Source organism: Petromyzon marinus, chromosome 41, assembly GCF_048934315.1.
Source record: "Petromyzon marinus isolate PM22_M1 ecotype Great Lakes invasive population chromosome 41, UKy_Petmar_22M1.pri1.0, whole genome shotgun sequence".
Lineage (NCBI taxonomy): Eukaryota > Metazoa > Chordata > Hyperoartia > Petromyzontiformes > Petromyzontidae > Petromyzon > Petromyzon marinus.
In genome coordinates this window covers 8,798,456-8,818,215 of record NC_133707.1, presented here as the reverse complement: position 1 = coordinate 8,818,215, position 19,760 = coordinate 8,798,456, and the positions used below count along the sequence as shown (strand labels likewise).

The 19,760-nt window shown below is 45.2% G+C and overlaps 1 protein-coding gene across 6 annotated transcripts in view; it reads right to left on the bottom strand.

Annotated features, from left to right (window-relative positions):
- LOC116950939 (PDZ and LIM domain protein 3-like) overlaps positions 1 to 19,760 on the bottom strand; it is a 129,808-nt gene that overhangs the window by 100,025 nt on the left and 10,023 nt on the right. For all 6 annotated transcript variants that reach the window (XM_032969132.2, XM_032969130.2, XM_032969134.2 and 3 more), the window contains one exon: positions 15,273 to 15,391. In XM_032969132.2, coding sequence (XP_032825023.1) covers positions 15,273 to 15,365 — 93 coding nt within the window. In that variant the 5' untranslated portion in view covers positions 15,366 to 15,391. The remainder of the gene's footprint in view (positions 1 to 15,272; positions 15,392 to 19,760) is intronic.

Here is a 19,760-nt window from a genome sequence, read left to right as displayed (position 1 = left end):
AAACCGGCAGTATTTATTTAACACATATGACTACTGACAAGGCACAAAGGGGGGGGGGCCTAAACTGGTTCTGAGTTTGCACGCTCATTAACACGGGTCTGGAAGACTTACAGACAAAGAGACTGCCCTATAAAGACACTGCGTTGAATCGTACCCCAATCTGTAACGTGACATCGCAGCACGAGCTACACAATCGCTGAATTAGACTGGTGACGTGTGTGTTCTCGGTGCCCCTTGTTTGACGTTCAGATTACTTGTTTGACGTGAGAAACGAAGTGAATATGTTAAGCCCAGCCCTGAAGCAAAATGCTTAAGGGTCTGACCGCCAAAGAAAAAATACACACATACACAATGGTATTTTAAGGTTGTTGTTTTTTTTTAAATACGTTTAAATTTTACATTTATACTTTCCATTTATAGTTACGATGACTTAAACTCACTTGAACATGTCATTTTCGTTTTAAAAGAAAAGCTGCATGATCAGGATGATTTTTTTTGTTTTTGCTTGTTCAACTAATCTATATTTGAACCCATTTGCTGATTATTATATGGAGATATATATGCATTTGTCCCTTGCTTAACTGAAGATAGGCTAACAGCATTATCAGCAAAAGGCAAAGATCCTGGCATTACCAGACTGTTGTTGCAAGTGCTGTTTGCAGGCTACTATTAAGGCCGGCATAGCAAACGAGAGGGTGGTGTGGCCGCTACCACGCCCTCACTTCCTGAACCTCTCTTTTGCTGACGTAGACACTGTCCACGAGATACTCATTTGAGACCGAGTCAACCTAAGCTTGAGATATCACTCACTGCTAATGACAGCCATGAGTGGGAATTGAACTCGGGATACAGTGGTCAGTAGTGATGTACACGAACCACTGCACTATCATTCCCCACTTCCAGTATATTCATATATGAGCTTGCACCTTATTTTGTGGATTATATGACGCACTTTCTTCTCCTACATATTAAAGGAAAAATGGTGTGGTTGGATCTTGCTTTCTGGAGCGTCTATAAGCCAGGGAATACATTACATACATACAAACATAAACACGTACGTACAAATAAATTGATTAAAATATCGTCTTTGTATTGAAAGACATTGCGAATAAATAAAAAAATAAACCTATCCCTGCTTCGAGTGAATTCACATTTCGCGGCAATTATTCATCAGCTGTTCAATAACACGAGGCATGCTGCACGGCGAGATTACTGACAGCATTCTCTCTGTGGCTGATGGACAGTGTAATCATGGCAAGGACATCTGAGCACTCCTATTTCAATCAAATCCTTCTGGGTCTCTTTAATGCCAAGAGCTATCCGTGACCTTCTGTTGCCAGACAACCGCCACCTGTATTTTGAGCCTCTTTTGTGTTCCGAGTTATCGTAATCTGCCGACAGAAATACAACAAAATTACAAGTTTCGCACGACACTTTTTTTTTTGAAACAATTAAAGCCAAATACGCCACTGCTTTCAAGTTAACTTTCAAAATGTGCCTATTATTGCTTGTTAAAAGGCGGTGTCGTAACGTGACTCTGGACCTACAGCTTTTTGGGGTTGATTCATGTGTCCGCTGCTGGCTGTTTGCTTTACTTCTGATTCACAGCGAGAATGCGCCGATGCCCCCAAACAACAACAACAAGAGCAACAATAACAGCGCGGGAGATCTCCATGGTGATGCGCGGTGGTTCAGGCATTACCTCCGGCAGATGTTATGGCAACCGTCATTTCGCTTCCAGCTCTGGGAATTCCCAGCAACTCGGGAGCGAAACGTCGGACATCGTTCCCGACAACACGCGGGGGGGGGGGGGGGGGGGGTACATCCTGAAATCGCGTCGGAGGACTGCGCGATGCACAACTGCGAAACCCCTGCGCGGCAATGACACGGAATGAACTGCACGTGCGATCCACAAATAAGACTGCAGAGTATCTGCTAGTCACATATGTGCGTGCTCGAGATAGCATGTCATTTCATTGTGCGGGCCCGATACATTCATGTGTTTACCAGCTGTAGACCACATGTGTGTGAGGGCGTCTGATAAGAGAGGACTTCATTGTGAATTGGGCAGCCCCTTGCGATAAACAGCACTGTGGTCATCCCCTCCTTTCCCGCCAAGAGAAAAAAATGTTTACATCCAGCACGAGAGTTAAAAGTAGAGTGGAGGAAAAAATGGCACAATTCTCACACGAGTGTCCAAGAGAAACGCACCAATGTTTACGCTCAAGCTTCCGATGGAGCAGCGACCTAGTTTATACTTCAGGACTTGAACTAACACAAGCAGTGTCCAATGTTAATATTTGAACGCCACGAGGAAACATTTGCGACCATAATTCATATCTACGAGGAATGTGATGATTTGTTGTTTAAAACGTATTTTATTTCGAGCAAGATATTTGCAACGGACTGTGCGTCTAGAAATAGTGACGTGCCATTCGGCGAACAGGACGAATGAGACGGACCCAATGAGATGAAATGTACCTTTGACAGACAATGCAATTGAGATGGTTACAAACGAAACAAAAATAATCGAACCTCAAATACCCATGTCATTATTTTAAAGCCCAAGGGTCAATCCACAGACGAATTAACGTCTCGACCATGCTGTGTCGGTCGTGGGGATAGTTTTTAGCACACTTCAGATAAATGAGACGCGAGGGGCATTGGAGGGGCCGTGGTGGTCAAGGCCAGTTCATGAACCACTCGACCCATAACAATATATTTACATTCATCTAATGAGTAATTTTTAAAAATATATATACCATAATTTTCCTACCATTGGTGGCCAATCAAAGCCATAGGTGTTTCCTCAATGTAATTAATTACATGTATAATTTCCTTGACTTTTAAATTTAAAAAAACAATTGGTTTATAGGAACAACCTATGACAAATGTTCCATGCCCTGAGAATCCTGCATTCGAAATACGCTTTGTGGCTAAAGTCTGAATGTTGCAGTTCCCAGAAAAAAACAACTGCAAGTTTGCATTTTTTTAAATATAAATAAACATTACAATTCATGGGGCTTCTGACTCATGTCCTGAAATTAAGTGACTATGGCAGAGAAAACAAGACTGTGCGTGTGTGTGGAGGGGAGCGCTAGAGGTGGGGATTAGTGACAACCCACGTTTGATTCCCGGCTACGGCTATCATTAGTGGCTGGTTACTTGAACCAATTTTGGGCACCTCCTAGGTCGACTCAGCCTTAAATGAGTACTTGGGGCAGTGTGTGAACATCAGCATTGGGGAAGGACGAAAGTGACCGGACGTGGTGCCGGTCACACCAGCGTTTGTTGCGACATGCTAGCCTTCGTAGGCGCTAACAGGACGGTGGTCTTTGTGTTTGTGGCAATGGGAGATCTTGAATTGAAGCTTTCGTGACTGCAGGAGTCCATACTCTTTGGTTCTTTCGGGTAAAGTCACGTAGGTAGAAAAAATAATTTTATTATTTATGTGACTTTACCGAAAGAACCAAAGAGCTATGGGAGATCTTTGCTTTTATTTTGTGTCCATAGGATAGCTGGTATCGTTCGTGATGAGACCCAATTGGTAACACACATACACACACACTCTCCCACGTCCCTGGTTGATATGTAAAACCAACAAGTTTAAAGTACACATTACACGTGTGCTTAATGAAGTGTCAATTCGAGAGGCTGTAAATGTCCATTAACATAACATGTGTTAGAGCCATTAGACCTTGGCCATCACAGCAAAGCACGATGCAAACCGCTGCTCCGTCCATAAAATAAACACCGTAAGAATGCGATCCGAGTCATATGTTTACACAAATAATGGTGTCTATAAATACATACATTTTTTATTACCCATATTAAGTTTGCAGACCTTTAGTATTTTTCTTTCTTCCAAAATCAATTCTTACAGGCCCCTTATTTCCATCACACAGTTAATTTTACAAACAAATGTTTCATCAGAACAACAGAGTACTGCGGTAGATTTCAATTGGCTCTGATAAAAGCATGCGGCTGTCACCAGCGTTGTTTTGGGGTTTTTTTGTGTCACCAAATTGTTTACTGTCGCCTCCCCGTTTGACACAAGAGGTCAACGGCAGCCGGTTGGCATGTGCGTCAACAATACGAGATCTGCGTACGCCAATTTTCAGGGTCCACTCGAAACAACCGCAACTCTGCCGCCGCACGCGCGCACACACCAACGTGAACGACCCGCCAATTACCAACACGTGTATTTACACCGCACCGTTTACATACAACCTTTTACACGCAAGCAGCTGTAAATCGAGAAGACACCTCCTCGGCCATCGGCAACATCTTCGTGGTATATAGGTTCATCCAGGGTAACCGGCGTCTAGATTATTCATGACGACGGGATGCACTCTGATGGCGGCCCAGTGCGCGAGAGGGAGCGGCTCGCAATCGGAGATGCTGCGAATTCAAATCCTGGCTATGGGGATGACTGAGCCCATCATCCCTCTGGGGGGGGGGGGTCGATAAAATGAGTGCCACTTTTACGGGGAAGTCGACGGCGCTTGTTCTGTGGCGAGACTCGCCACTCCGCCACGGAGACTAAAGAATTCCCAGCACTCGTGGCAGGGCTGTAAGCGGGAGATAAGCACCGGTTCAGAGCTCATTTGGGCAACAAATCACTTTGAATTTTATTTGCAGGAGAAACCAGTCTGCATGGCCACGGTTGTACCACGTGGCCACTGTTGATTGTTTTTTTCTCTGGGTCCTCCGGTTTTTTTCCTTCCACATTTAGAAACATGCTTTGAGATTAGATTATTTTTGTGCTATAAATGTCCAAATGTTGGGCCACTCTGTTCAGCTATCATTCGTGGTGAGGTCGCTTCTAAAAATAAGTCAATACCTCAGCGGGCTTTGCCTGATAGGATGGGGATGGTTTAGTCTTGTATTTGTACGTGTTTGGATGATTTGTTTACCTTTCTTGGACTTTGTACTACTATCGGTTTTTTTTGTACCGTTTGTTGTTGTCACGTTGTTACCCGCCCCGACTGGACATCTGTGATAAAGAGCTTTATAGCTCATCGGACTCCTCCAGTGCAAATGTTCTGATCGTAATACGTGTCCACTGTTAAGCGTGATGACTCCAGGACAAGCACAGAAGACTACCAAGTGGTGCTGCTGCGTAGGTTTTCACAGTCGTGCCGTTAACGGCTCTGCGAGTCGTTGCCGGCGGCTCGGTCTCGTCTGGCGCGATGTCCGACGTTTTTCCTCCGCGTGCTGGGAGCTCACTCGGGAGACTGAGCACTCAGTTGTACACATTCTACGGGTCTTTCGGTGAAGCCACGTAGATGGGGAAAAATAATAAAAACATCACGACGTTTCGATCGTAACACAAGCAATCGTCTTCAGGTGAGGTCAAAGGTGAGAGCACCTGAAGACGATTGCTTGTGTTGCGATCGGAACGTCGTGATGTTTTTATTATTTTTCTATCTACGTGGCTTTACCGAAAGACCCAAAGAATTTGTATCCCTGCAGCCACTGAAAGCTTTAAGTCAAGACTCAGTTATACAACCCGAAAGAAAAACAAATCAGGACAGCGCTGCTGAATTGTAGCCATTAAAGCCGGATAACCCTGTAGTCAGAGTAAACTTTTGGCTTTGGACTCTGCACACTGCTGAGAGGGGAGTGAGTGATTGCAACACCCACGGGCATTGGTCGGGGGCCCAACATTCGGTGCTGGCTCAAAGCCCAAGATAACGTGAATCCTTGCCCTGTTACCATCCATTCTGTTTCGACATTGTAACGATTGATTTTATTATATAATTAACAAATGTGCACTGGATTCATATTGGCTATGTAAGGTGGTGGTACAGGTGCAGTGCTGTAATTGCTTAAGAGAGTATTTGGCCTTCTCTTCCATATTGGCCTGACGTCTTGGAAGCGGTATTCACTATGTAATTATAAGCCAAGTAATCACTGAATAAGCATTCATTTACAAATCCGTCATTATGCCATCAATGAGCATTTATAACACGAACAGTCATTTCAATCGATCCTGATGGTCATGACACATGCATGAATTGTGTCATCATCAGCCATGATCAATGAACTGCTGGATGAAGGCTTTCCCAAGTTGTCACTATCTCTCAGGATGCTGCAATGGAATAATCCACCGAGAACACATTCATCGTGTGCGTAACAATCATTTAAATGTATTCATTCGTGTTCATAACTTGCATTGCCACTGCAGAGTCTGTCAATGTACGCCCCTGTCCATTACACACGCACAGGGGGAAAACAAATATAATAATTCGTTAATCAAAATCTCGGTCAAGAGTTCATCATGGCTAAATGCTGTTGATGCCACCACACCTCACCATTGCTTCCTTCCTTCCCCTACATCCTGTGGCTTGTAGAAGAGTCGACACCCAGTATTCAAGGACCGCTCTTCGTGGATACCATCGTCTAGCTTTTTGGACCTTCTCCATTGGTCACTGACCTCAGGATTAGTCACTTCAATGGCTGCCTCGAAAATCCGCCCTCCGCCTTCCTATGCGCACGTCCCCACCCACTGCGACCTCTCCTTCCCGATTACATCTACAAACACGTCAGTGCTATATCCTATTAGGGGGCATTAATCAAAGTGACGTAGAATCGTGACACGTAACATCACGTGAAGGCTCAATAGTAATAACCCTAATAAACAGGATAGACTGAAGAAGCAATATTTTTCAGCCGTTTGCCAATATACTACTGGATGAATGCCACGGGGTTATTTGGCCATACTTCACCATGTTGGTCAGTGTGAGTTGGTGAAGCAGCAGTACTGGGTTCAAATATCAGTACTCATTGATGTTCGCCGTGGCTGTGAATCAAACTCCGATCAAGAACACGCAATATCGTAGATTATAATCACAGTTTAAAGGATCAGCACCTCAGTAGCTTTTCCAGCCCGACATTTATTTTGTAAACTTGGATTTAATTGAACGTCTCTTTATATGCCATGGGGCACATTGAACATCATGTTAGAATTATTAACAATGATTTTAAATATATACTGTATATAAATACATGTGCATATATTCAGATCAGTTATCTAACTAATTTTGTAATTACATTCTGAGCAACTTAGAGAGTTGTTTTTGTAATAACTCTGCAAGGGGCAATTCTCTGCTTTGTGTTCTGTTGCTAAGATGCCACACGTCTTCCGAATAATGGGGGTGAATGCATAATCACGTGCTAAACATATTCATTAAAACATCTTTTATGTAAAGGCGTTAAGACAAAGATCCCCCGTATAGTCTTAACAGACTGCTGGGGCAAGTACCATGAGTGAGCACCTGTGAAAGCAGGCACATGGCACACGAGGAGTGGGTAGCCAGCACCACGCCCGACCGCCTTTGTCTCCCCAGTGTTATAATCTTTACACACCGCACTAGCTACTCGACCTAGGGGAGGCCCAGTACCGGTTCAGAAAATCGTCACTGATGTTGGCCGTGAGCGAGAATCAATCCCGGGTCGCCGGATTCGTAGCGCAGCACGCTGGCCTTTACACTACCACTCCCCACACACACGCACACACGCGTAACTTGAATCCAGCTGAAGTACATTTATTTTATTTCACCAGGTGAGAAATACAGAGGCCAGGATTGCCGTATTCTCGAGCACGACCTGGGTTATGCTGACAGTAAAGCTCACTCGAGACACCACAGCAACATGATGTTTTCTTCACCTGAAACCTGACAACCTTCAGAAACGACTGTCTTGCCGATGTTTCGCGCGCATTCATAACACCTAATTAAAATTGCAATGGATTAATGTGCACGCTTCATAATAACGACAATAATATACAGCCCTTCGCCAAGCCTTCTCACACCATGTACGTTGTTGGGGTTTGTTTTGTCCATTCTTTATTTATCACACTCGTAAAATTCTAACTTCCAGAGCAACAAGCGTGCACAGCCGTCGGGTGAAACCCAGGCCTCCAGGACTATTCTGAAGAGAAGCATCAAACGTATCTGATTTAAATAGCTGCAAGGGATTTCCTGCGGGGATTTTTTTGTTTGGCACGTTCAGGTAGGTTAAGACGTGCTTTCAGTTAGGTGCAATTACTCAACAAAAGACAGTGCAATTTGAATCATGCCATTCCAGTCAGTGCAGCGTTCTGATTGCTGGGTCATCGGAACAACACGGCTATTCTATCGCAGCAAGGGCAGCCTGATCATGCTTAGCATTGCATGTAATTGTTTATCTGGCCTGCGTGTCCGCAATAAAAACATTGACACTGTTTTATAACTTCATCACAGCAACCGGCAGCTGACACAAACCTCTGATGAAGTCTGCGTCATTGAAATGGCACCAATAAATTTGCATTCCGCGCAATGCCACATCATCGCCCTCGTCAACATTTGTTCAATTACTCGAGGGCACCATAAATCGTTATCTCTCTGACGTTTGCCTGTTGGCAGGTTGGAGAACCTAGAATGCTGCGTTCCCATGACCATTGGCAAGCACAGCCCCGGGCAACACGGTGACGAGATGGTAACTATCTCGCCTGGTATACTGGTGGCCGTGGGTTCGATCCCGAAAATGATGCCTGTATATTTGGAGTTTGCATGTTTTCTCCCCGTAGCCGTGTGGATTTTTCTCTGGGTTCTCCGGTGTTTCCCTCCACATTTAGAATTAATGTGCGTTCAGAGTGTTTGGCTGCGATAAATGTTCACGCGATAAACCGCTTCGTCAAGCTATCATTTGTGGCCAGGTCGCTTTTGAATCATGCCACTCCAGCGGGCCTTACCTCAAAACATCAAAAATAGTTTAACAGTTTTAATAACAGCCCGTCCCAGGTCATTCATCCCATTCCACAGCTCTGCACGCCCAGTGCCTACCATCCAAAATCTACAAGGAAGTAATCATATTTGTAAAAAAAAACATCTCCATTTTATTTCAATGTTGCCATCGGTTTCACGTCACGAGGTGAAGAATCGAATCGGAACTCTCGCAGAGCACTGCAGCCCCACGTGGCTGACGCACGTGGCCTCTGCAATCTAGCACTGTGGAGGAGGCGAGGGTTGATCGACCACAACAATTGTTGCGAAACTCTCATCCTGTGGGCTTTCGAGGTACTATAACTCTGGCTTGCCGGAAAAAGGCGGTACAGTAAATGCGGACTCCACCTGTTCCATCTGTATGGGACAGATTGTTACCCCCTCGCACATGTGTGGGTTTTCTCTGGGTGCCACCATATGTAAGCACTCATTAATTGGCCAATTACATCTTAATTTGCAGAGGGCCGCAGAGCTCTGGGGGGGAAACTGACACTGGCTCACTGCGTGGCTGTCTTTCCCGCTTGTCTGCGATTCCTCGGCTCTCCGAGTCACTCTTTGTGGTAGAGAGTGGGCAAATACTGTGCATGCTACAACTTTAAATTGTTGTTATTATTTGAACAGCTGCAGAAGTCACCAAAATGATGGCATCGAAATTTGGAGCTCTAAAGGTTCAACTCCAGGCCAGGGTGGATTTAAATCAGAAAATGTTCCATTGCTAAAACGGATACACTGAAATAAGCCATCCAAAGCCCGCTGACAGTTCGCTACATAGCAGCGTTATTAAATAGGCAAAATGCACTTTGACTGAGATGTGGTTCGCAAGCAGTATCAGGAGAAAGTGTCGCAGAGGATTGCACATTTGCGACTTTTAAAATGTTGATTATGGTACATTTAGTGCAGTTAATTGATCGGTAGCTTGCGCGTGGTGGGGTAAAGCATAGGTACTCCTGCCTTCACTTCTAAGACGCCTGTCCAGCATGGAGGAGTAGACCAAAATACCCCCAAGGGGGGCTCCCTCGAATTCGCTGTAGCGGAGGCCCTTGTGCTAATGGCGATGTGAACAAGAAATTGCAGGGCTGCACCTTTACACATACGGTACTGCACATCCTGCTGGTTGTTGAAAGATCAGAGATATTCTTTGCTTGCTGAAGTTGCTTAAGCAAACTAACTTCGACAGGAACAACAAATCAATGAAGACTTGGCTGGCTTCCTTTATTTGTGATTGTTTTTTTCTCCTCAACCAACCGGATGTAGCTCATTGCGAGACAGATACAATCTAGACGAGAGAGTGGTTTATTGGTTATCTGACCAAATGTGCAGATGGAGCTGAGTGCTGTTCTTTGCACGCAAAAAACAAAGGCTATTTTTTCTCCCCCAAGATTTTGTGTGGTGCTTCTATTGAAGTTATTTTTAGAGACTCGTCGAAAAAGTCTCAACCCGTTCCTGTGAAAGCTCCGAAACAAAGTGCATCTTGGTTATGACAGTTGTTATGGCAGTTGTATACTTTCCCAAGAAAGAGATGCTATTTCTGGAGACTGGGTTTCTGATTCTCAAATTCATCTTTAGTCAAGGAGTTGCAAGCACCTTTCGGTGAAAGCTTTTCTAATGCGCAAGTGCACGCCAGCAATTTACGTAACACCCACGGCGACTTTTGCAAGCTGAATAAACTATAGTAAATCAGTAGCGAGACATTTATGGCCAAGACAGGGAACACAATGGCATGTTTATTCCAGCAGTGTCTAACGTAAGCACAACACCAAATACAGTAACGTTTCTGTGTACAGTCCTAAATGCCAGCCGCTTCGTCTCCATGGAACTGACTATGAAAACACATATGGAGTCTTGTCGGCCTCTTATAAGGCCCTATACAAGGCATTTGATTGATCGCTTGATTGGCGGCAAATCAAATGGCATCAAGGATGAACACAGTCCTCGGAAATTCTGTGCTGCAGGTTCAGTGAATTACAAGGAAGTAGAACACACCAAACTCTTTGGTTCCATTCCAGACCCAGAGGATATTTAATTGATGTGTGACAGGCGAGGAAAAGGTGTTTGCCTGTTTGTCCATAGTTGATATTTTACAATACGAGATTTCCCGTATGTTTATGTTTGCCTTTATTTTCATCTTCTAAGTCTAATGGTTATTGTTTGTTCCATTCTTTCAATAAATGTCTCGATGCTTGTCGCTTTGAGATGACGATATTATTCTGACAGTTTGTGTGCTTATTTACTTATACGGAGACGCATATGCCGCACAAATGAAGGCACTTCAGGGATGCTACCGCAGTGGTGTAATGGTGAGCAGCACGCTGGAACTGCAATCCAGAGGTCACCGGCTCAATTTCATCTCCTGGCGAGGCCATTGAAACAATGGTGAAAGTTCACAAAATCCCCCCCGCCGCCTTTGTCCACCCAACAATGTACATGGAGAGACCACAGTCAGTCGATCGGCAGGTCACACGTGGTGGGATAAAGTCTAAGTACTCCCACCTCTTCCAAGACATAGAAGAATAGGCCAAACACCCCCTAGAGAGACAACTGTCTCTAGAGCTCCCTCTCTGGAGCTCCCACCAGTGGAAGTCAGTCTGCCAGCAGTGGCATGAGTGAGAAATTACAGAAGTGAAATATTTTAAAAAAACTACTTTAACGCCCACTGAGCTACATAGCTCTTTTTCAGAAGCGACCTGGCCACAAATAATAACTCACCGAAGTGGCTTATTACGTGGAAATATATAGCAGCCAAATACTCTAAAACGCATGCTAAATCTAAATGTGGAGGGAAAACCCAGAGGACCCGCAGCGAAATCCACGCGACCACGGGGAGAACACGCAAACTCCAAATGTACAGCCGTCAAGGACGGGATCGAACCGACGACCTGTATACCAGTTGGCTGTGTAAGATGGTGGCGGGTTAAACGACACATTCACATATTTACGCGATCTAACCAAAAAAAAAAACCTCTATTATGGATGATATTGGTCGCGAAAGCCTACGTGTTTAAACAGGGTGAAGTAGTTAACATCTCGCCACCGTGGCCAGATGGTTTGAACCTTTTGGAGGTCAGTGCTGTGTGCGTACGGCTCGGGACTGGGAATGCAAACAATGGTAAACTGCAGTGAGAGAGAGAAATGGTGAAACGGCAACCGGTGCCAGCGCCAAAACATCGTTTTGGGCAGGATAGCGAGAGACCACCCGTGGGATGCCCGTCAGGTGAGGAGCAGGCCGACAGCTGGAGTCAATCTTCACTTTCCTGCCAAGAATTGCCCTGGAAAATGTGTCTTAAAGGAGAACATCTTTAACATTTTAGCACCTCGTCTTGTGCCCGACGATATTGCCATCGGTTGTTGTGCGCGGCATCAAACATTGATAGAACAACAAAACAATTAACTCGTGTACAAAGTCCACGTTGTTTGTGATATTTTACATGCGTATGCATGCCATTAATGTGCCATGCCGTTGAAATGCACGCAAGGCTGTGGGCAGAGGAGAGTTTGTAATATTTACTTTAATATCAGTGGCTCGTACATGAAGTAGAAAAAAATTATAATATAAATTTACAGCTTTTTGTCAATCCACTGCTGGCTGAATGCCTCTTCATGCCGTGAGCATACTTCCCCACGCTGGTCGGTGTGGGTGTGTCAAGCTGTAGAAAGTGGATAGGCATACACCCGATCCAGTTTTGATTTTTTTTTTACTGGGAGAGTTAGTCGTAATAAAACATTTATAAAAACACAAACGAAACTGTAGCTGCAAAATGGTATTTCCCCTTAATAAGTCACAGGGGCTGGGAATGTGAAGTGACTGTGTGTGTGTGTGTTCAAATGCCTTAAAAGGGTGGCTGCTGACTTGAGTTACCTGCCTGAACTCACTCCATCTTAAAGTGTTGGCTCAAATTTCCAGAACAATATTTACTATTGTGTCTTCAATTACACCGGTGTCCTCAGGTCCTCTGTGTTGTTAAAGGCTCCAATATCCCCCTTGCCCTGAGTCTGAACCGCGCGTACCTGCCAATTCCCCCGGATAAACTACAGGGCCGGGTTCTGCGTGAAGTAAATAAATAACCACCCTGGTTGTTTCGTGACCACAAAGATGATCGCTACAAAGCGCTGATTCGACACACTGCCACGATTGTGGGGTCACGAGACAACGCAAAGATCGGTTATTTAGAAACATCCATTTATTTGAGTATTTGGCTGCTGTACATTTCCACATGATAAGCCACATCATTGGGCGATCATTCGTGGCCAGGTTGCTTATGAAAAAAGAGCTGTATAGCTCAGTGGGCCTTACCTGGTAAAATAAAAAAAAATTGTAAAGTTTTAGTTTATTTTGGAGCAGTATGTATGTCTGTTGAACTTCTTTCGCAACGTAGGTAGCCAACCGTGCTAATCGTATCTGAGGAATGGAACACGTCCAAGAGGATTTCCACTCACAAGGCGGAGCGATGGTAGATTAATTACACTGCAGGTTGGCGTCGGTTTGATGAGGCCCTCACCCAGCAGTGGATTAACCAAGGCTGACGACGATGATAGGGATAGTGGTAAGTGATTTGGATAAAATTGTCAGATTAATTGCTAATTATCGTTACTTTTTAAAGTTCACGATGCATGCATAAAATCACATTCCCAAGCATCGGTATTCTTAAATTCACGGACATTACATGCAAGTACAGTTTCCCTACATTTATTACCAAACAAGACAAGGAAACGTACCAATGAGATTTGTAGGGGGGGGGGGGGGGGTTTGCGTGTAGAGAGTGCATTAAATGCACCTCTAATAATGACCACCTTTACACAACTCAGGACTCGAACAGAGAATGCAATTGTACGTTGCCTGAGTTCCCTGATACGAACATTACAAATGCCCCCAGCAATGTAGGCCACTGTTCTTCATCAATTTTCAGAGGGTTGGGCCACTTTCGCCGATAAGACATCATCGGTGTGAGGGTCGCCACGCGTTTGAAAGCATTGAGGTTGACAGCAGCACGATGATGGGGGTGTTTTCACATTTGTGTATCGTCTGGGGCCGCACTAAAGGCCACCAGGGGACACCTGTGGCCGGCGGGCCTTGCGTTGAAGGACACTGATTGAGGCCGATTCAATATGGATGCGTGTATCCATAGGGATGCTGCCTAATACACCGGGCCAGCGAGCTAGTGACGGCGGTTGCTGGGCGAGAGGGTGAACGTCTATCTTTATTCTTTTTACTTTTACGGCAACCGCGCATCGTTATCAGAGTCATTCACGGCTTGGAACCACTCCGTGGACCTTGGACGCCAGCGGAGGAGGAGAGACAGAGCACGCGCCCTCACTCTGTCATCACGTTGGCATCGGCGAGATATCCACCAAAGCTTAGCTTTCAGGTTATAACCAATGTTCTTAATAGTTTACAGGAATATATTTCAAACGGGAACCTTTTTGCCAGTATCAAAGTATAAAAAAAAATTAGAATAGGTTTTAACCTTACTGGCAATAAAACAGGAGGTGTTAAGATGTTCAAACACCAAATACAAGCCTTTGTGGTGAGCATGCAAACAAACATGCTCTGACATACATTGTCTTTCAAACCGATTGGTCTACACCAGAGGCAGCCTTCTTTAGGGCCGAGTCTCACCAGTGTCAGACCAGAGAATGCCAAAGAGGAGAACAGTACAAAGACAATGCCACTATCAGGGCATTTATAGCTCGAGGTGAGAAGCTGCAAAAATACATTCCCCCTGCTACCCACTGAAACCTACAAGGCCCACACAAACTTTCACGATTGTAACCCCATGTCCCCCTTGAAACCCAAGTAATGATCTTACCTGGTCACCAAGCCCATCGAATACATCTTCATTGACTAATGAAGAGAGCTACGTTGGGTAGTTCCGTCAAAACAATACGAAGCTTTGAGAATGGAAAGCTGGTTTTAATGGATTGTGGTCTCAACGTGTGGCATTGCAGGTCACTAAGAGCAGCCTTCACTTGAATTGAGAAGTTGAACCCGGCCGGGTGACACAGAGTGTGGTGCTTGCAGTTGGGAGGTTGTAACTCCAAAAGACCTGCTCATGGAGTGGAGGGAGTTCAATTCCACCTTTCATTCTTTTCATCGTCACCATCAGCCATGAACAATCCACAAGCTATCTCCAGTCGATTCTGCCGTGCAATAATCGGCCGAGCACTCACAGCACACGAGCTGATTCCATCGCTCCATCTACCCGATTGACGTCCTGTCGCTCGCGTTCTATTCCTTGGCTACAACTCCAAAACTATTTTTAACATGGGCCATCATCCCTACCAACAACGTGTCCTGCCTTCTGAGCTTCATCCCTCTGGGGGGGAGGGGTGTCAACAAAATGCATACCAATTTGTGGGAAAGCCAACAATGGTTGTCTCCATGGAAAGCCCCACCCCCACCATAGGCATGTGGAATTTCCAACCACAGGCTCAGAGCTTCGAGTGGGGAACAGGCTGGCAGGGGCTGCTGGGAAGTGCGTCGTGTGGCCTGTTAAGACGCCCGCTTACCCGGGAAATAGTGAGCGGCTGGCTGAAGTCCTTCCCTCCAACCAGCCGAAAGCCCCAGGGAGCAGAGCCGGTGAGGCGCACTTGCATGGTCATGTTGAGACTCGAGTGGCGTCACAAATCTGAAACAATAAGAGAAAGGAAATAGTACACCAGATGCATGTCTGAGATTGAAAACTCATTTTAAATTGAAAACTGGTTTCTTTATAACTGCTGGTTGTGTTTAATATGTCGTCCTTTGCCCGCACCTCCGATTAGCACGGTTACCGACGTACTGTGCAAAAGAAGGTCAACATACATACCGCATATATACAGCCAATAGACTGAGCACCTGCTATGTGATGTGACCATCACCAGATACGAGTGTTTCAATGTCGTTTTGCGGCTGCGATCGATTGCCCGTGTCACTGCTGGCAGAAGAGCTTCCACTGGAGGGCCCTCTAGAGAGACACTCTCTGGAGGGTATGTTGGCCAACTCTTACACACTGGTAGGACACCACACGCTACCTGCCGATCGACTGAACTCTAGCGCATCCATTTCGACTACTGGGTGGGTAGAAGTGGAGTGGATTTTTAGTGGGCTTGCTGATTGTTTCAACTGCCACGGAGGTTGAACCGGCCACCTCTGGAGTCCAGTATTGGAATGCCACCAGGATCACATTCCATTACTACTACCGAATGTATAATTTTTTTAATTACATACAAACAAGCATTTTCACAATTTACGGACACCCACATCACTCTGTCAATGGGTTTTACAAGCCTCAACGAGCTCTCACCTGCTTTAAGGCAATATTTTCAAAAGATCAAAACAAGTATGAACTGTAAACACTTTAAAACAAACACTTGCTATCTCGGGATCCCTTGGCAGAAGCCTGATTGACGTTAAACTGTTACCAAAAGGTATGTAAGTGGAGCGTCTTTCCGGAATTGTGACCGAACCAAATGCACCTTTGCCCCTGCCCTCCCGACACAATGAGAGAATCAGACCACACACAATGACAGAAACAAACGGGCAACATCATCCAAGTCACAGGACTGGGCCAAGACAGAAAATAGAAACGTCTATTCTTGCAATTTTTTCCAGTTTCTAAAAGGATGGAATTGTGGTAATAAAATTTGTATGACAATGGGGGGCACTCTCTGAGCCATCATCCAGGTCGCCTGAGATTGATTCCCCGACCGTGGCCTGCGATAGCATCAGTGGCCAGAGACATCATTGGCGAGAGACATCAGTGGCGAGAGACATCAGTGGCGAGATACATCAGTGGCGAGAGACATCAGTGGCGAGAGACATCTTAAGCAATTATGCACCTGTCAAGGCTTCACCAACCCACATTGAACAGCGTGGTGGAGAATGGTGAAACGAGTCGCCACGCATGAATGTCACAGCGTCGCGAAGTCTTCATCCAGCAGTGGATTGACAGAGCTTTAGTAGCTTTTCGCAACGTTTCACTTCACAGTACTCTCATATTTTGTTATAATATTCATGGCTTACAATATCACAATGCTGTAAATGCATCATGAGAAATTTTCGGGTAAAATTAAACACGTTGGGCACCATAAATATAGGGGCACGTAAAATATAGCGAAGAATCACGCTCATATTCTTAGTTCTTTCGGTAAAGTCACGTTGAAGGGAAACAATAAAATAATAAAATATATATAAAACAAGAAAAATTATTGTTTCCCTTCAACGTGACTTTACCGAAAGAGCTAAGAATATGAATTACTGCAGTCACGAACGCTTTAAATCAAAATTGAATCACGTTCGGTCACGCCAATTCAGTCGCAGGGAAATTTTGACAGTTGGCAATGGGCTGACAACAATAGAGCATACATATACCAATTATATAACATCCTCTTCACAGAGAATTCCATGCCTTGGTAATTTCCTGTAACCAAAAAAAAACTAGTTTTTTCCTGGCGGCTTTGGGAATTTAACCATGAGCACATATACCCTGGCTCCTGTGGCAAGCATGTTTGACCCACTTAGCTACTGAGCAAGCCAGATCATACTCCAGTAAGAAATCCATAAAGTTAGATTATTTTTTAAGCCAGTGTATGATTTATACAGACAATGAATATACCACGAAGAAAGTTGAACGGTTGTATTGTGTTACTGTTTGATTCTTTCGGTAAAGTCACGTAGTAGTTAGAAATAAAATCAAACCAATCACCACGTTTCGATCGCAACGCAAGCAATCATCATCAGGTGGGAAAACCACAGCAAGACATGTTTTTTTGCTGAAGTGGGAGAGAGAGCTGCCGTAGCAAGAGGTTATATAGGTGAGAGGGGGGAGGGGCAAGGGGGGAGATAGAGGGGGGGGTAGGGGAGCGCTGCGTGAGCACTCGGGGGACGTGAGGCTGGGGGGGGGGAGTGGGCGGGGCTGGAAGTGGGAGGCCGAGAGAGCTGGGGGTACGGGGGGGGGGAAATTAACTCGTAAAAACAGACCACTATATCATGATATCATATCTGCCGGCTACTAGTCTATTTATACTCTTTGGTTCTATTCGGTAAAGTCACGCAGGTAAAAAAATAAAACAACAAAAATCACGACGTTTCGGCCACAACACAAGCGGCCTTCATCAGGTGAAGGGATCAGGCTGTCTCGAGGACAGCGCTGGAGTGAAACACAGCCACGCTCAGACCGCGTGCATCCCCAGCTCTCTCGGGCTCTCACTTCCAGCCCCGCCCACTGCCCCCCCCCCCAGCCTCACGTGCTCTCTCCCCCGAGCGCTCACGCTCCCCCTCTCTTACCTATATAACCTCTTGCCACGGCAGCTCTCTCTCTCGCCTACTTCAGCAGATAAAAATGTTCATGCTGTGGGTTTCCCACCTGATGATGATTGCTTGTGTTGCAATCGAAACGTCGTGATTTGTTTTATTTTATTTCTAACTACTATGTGACTTTACCGAAAGAATCAAAGAGTATGGATTCCTGCAGTCACGAAAGCTTAAAGTCAAGTTGTATTGTTTTTTGACCGCACTGATGTAAATTTGATGCGGATATATGCATTGGACCTATCAGTTATAGTTTGTTGTGAATATTAATTGGTAATTTCATTCTATTTTGGGAGAAACCACATTTCCTGATATAATGACAAGTCCGCCCGTCCGCCTTTAATAATTTAAACATCGTATTGTTCATGCTATCATCATCCATCCCTACAGCTGTGTTGCAAAATGTTTTCTCATTGTTTAAACGCCGAATCAGATTGATTATAGTGAATGATGGATGATTGTATCGAAGTATATTAATAATTCGAGAATATCTCATCAATACCATAAACCATTTAAATAAACTAAAACGTATAAGTCTATTACATTTGTTCATGTTAAATTTACGTCAGGTATCTCGAGTAACAATAGTCAACATTCTTTTTGGCATATTCAATTTCGGACGCCCTGTATTTGAGTCGTCAACGAAGGTATTTATAGCAGTGACACAGCGCGATTCCACTGGAACAGACACGACCGCCTACCAATGCCTCCCATAACCCAGACAGGGCTTTGTACGCAATGTTCTGCAGGATGTCAGCGGACCTGAGTGAGCGTAGGGCGTGTGACGCGTGGTCGTGGCAGCGTTTCGCTTTTTTGGCAGAGGAGCGGTTCGAGCGGATGGGCGTGAAAAATGTTCCCCAACCCCCCCCCCCCACCACCCCCCACTTTTTTTTCTCGCCAAATGCGCAGACAAACGCGCGCGCGCGTACCCACGAAGAATAAAATGTGGAATTCTTTGTTTCTGTCACCCAACCACACCGGCATCGTGGCACGAGAAGAGTGAACACGAAGGGAGGCGCGCCTGCTATTAAGTAGAAACAATTAGTCATCTTGAGCATTGCAGCTGGCTGCCTTCCCACGGCACATGGCAATACAGAGGCAAAAAGCGACAAGGCACGGATGGCCTCTGTAGGCGTCCGTTGTTTCACGAGAAGCTAAGCTTAGGGGCATCACAGCGCACGGCGGGTGCGGGCAGTGCCGGATTAAAGAAGCGCGGGGCCTGTAGCATGTTATCAAGGGGCCCTAAATAAAACGTAAATATTAAAACACATTTTTAATTTGCATAGTAAAGTAATTGTATTTTTTCATTTGCTATACAGCCAGATAATACGACAAATCGCTAATCCTAAACACCCAGTCGTTCATAAAAGTTGAAGGCGGTATAGTACTATAGTAATCGAGCAAGTGCAGAACCTGTGAACCGGAATTGACATCTTGAAAGCGTTTAGCGCGGGGCCCTTGAAAGTGCGGGGCCCGTAGCATTTGTAGCTACTTGTGCTACTAGGATCATCCAGCACTAGTGAGTGGGCCAGCAACAGACCAAAGCGACCTTTGTACCGTCAAGTACTGCTATTGGCGTATCACACGAGGCACTCGTTTAAGGCCGAGTGGATCGAGGATACACCTTAAATAGGTTAAGATTCCACGTACGGCTGATGTCAGCCAAGCCTGGGAAATGCATCCAAGGTCACCCGAGTTTGTTGCAC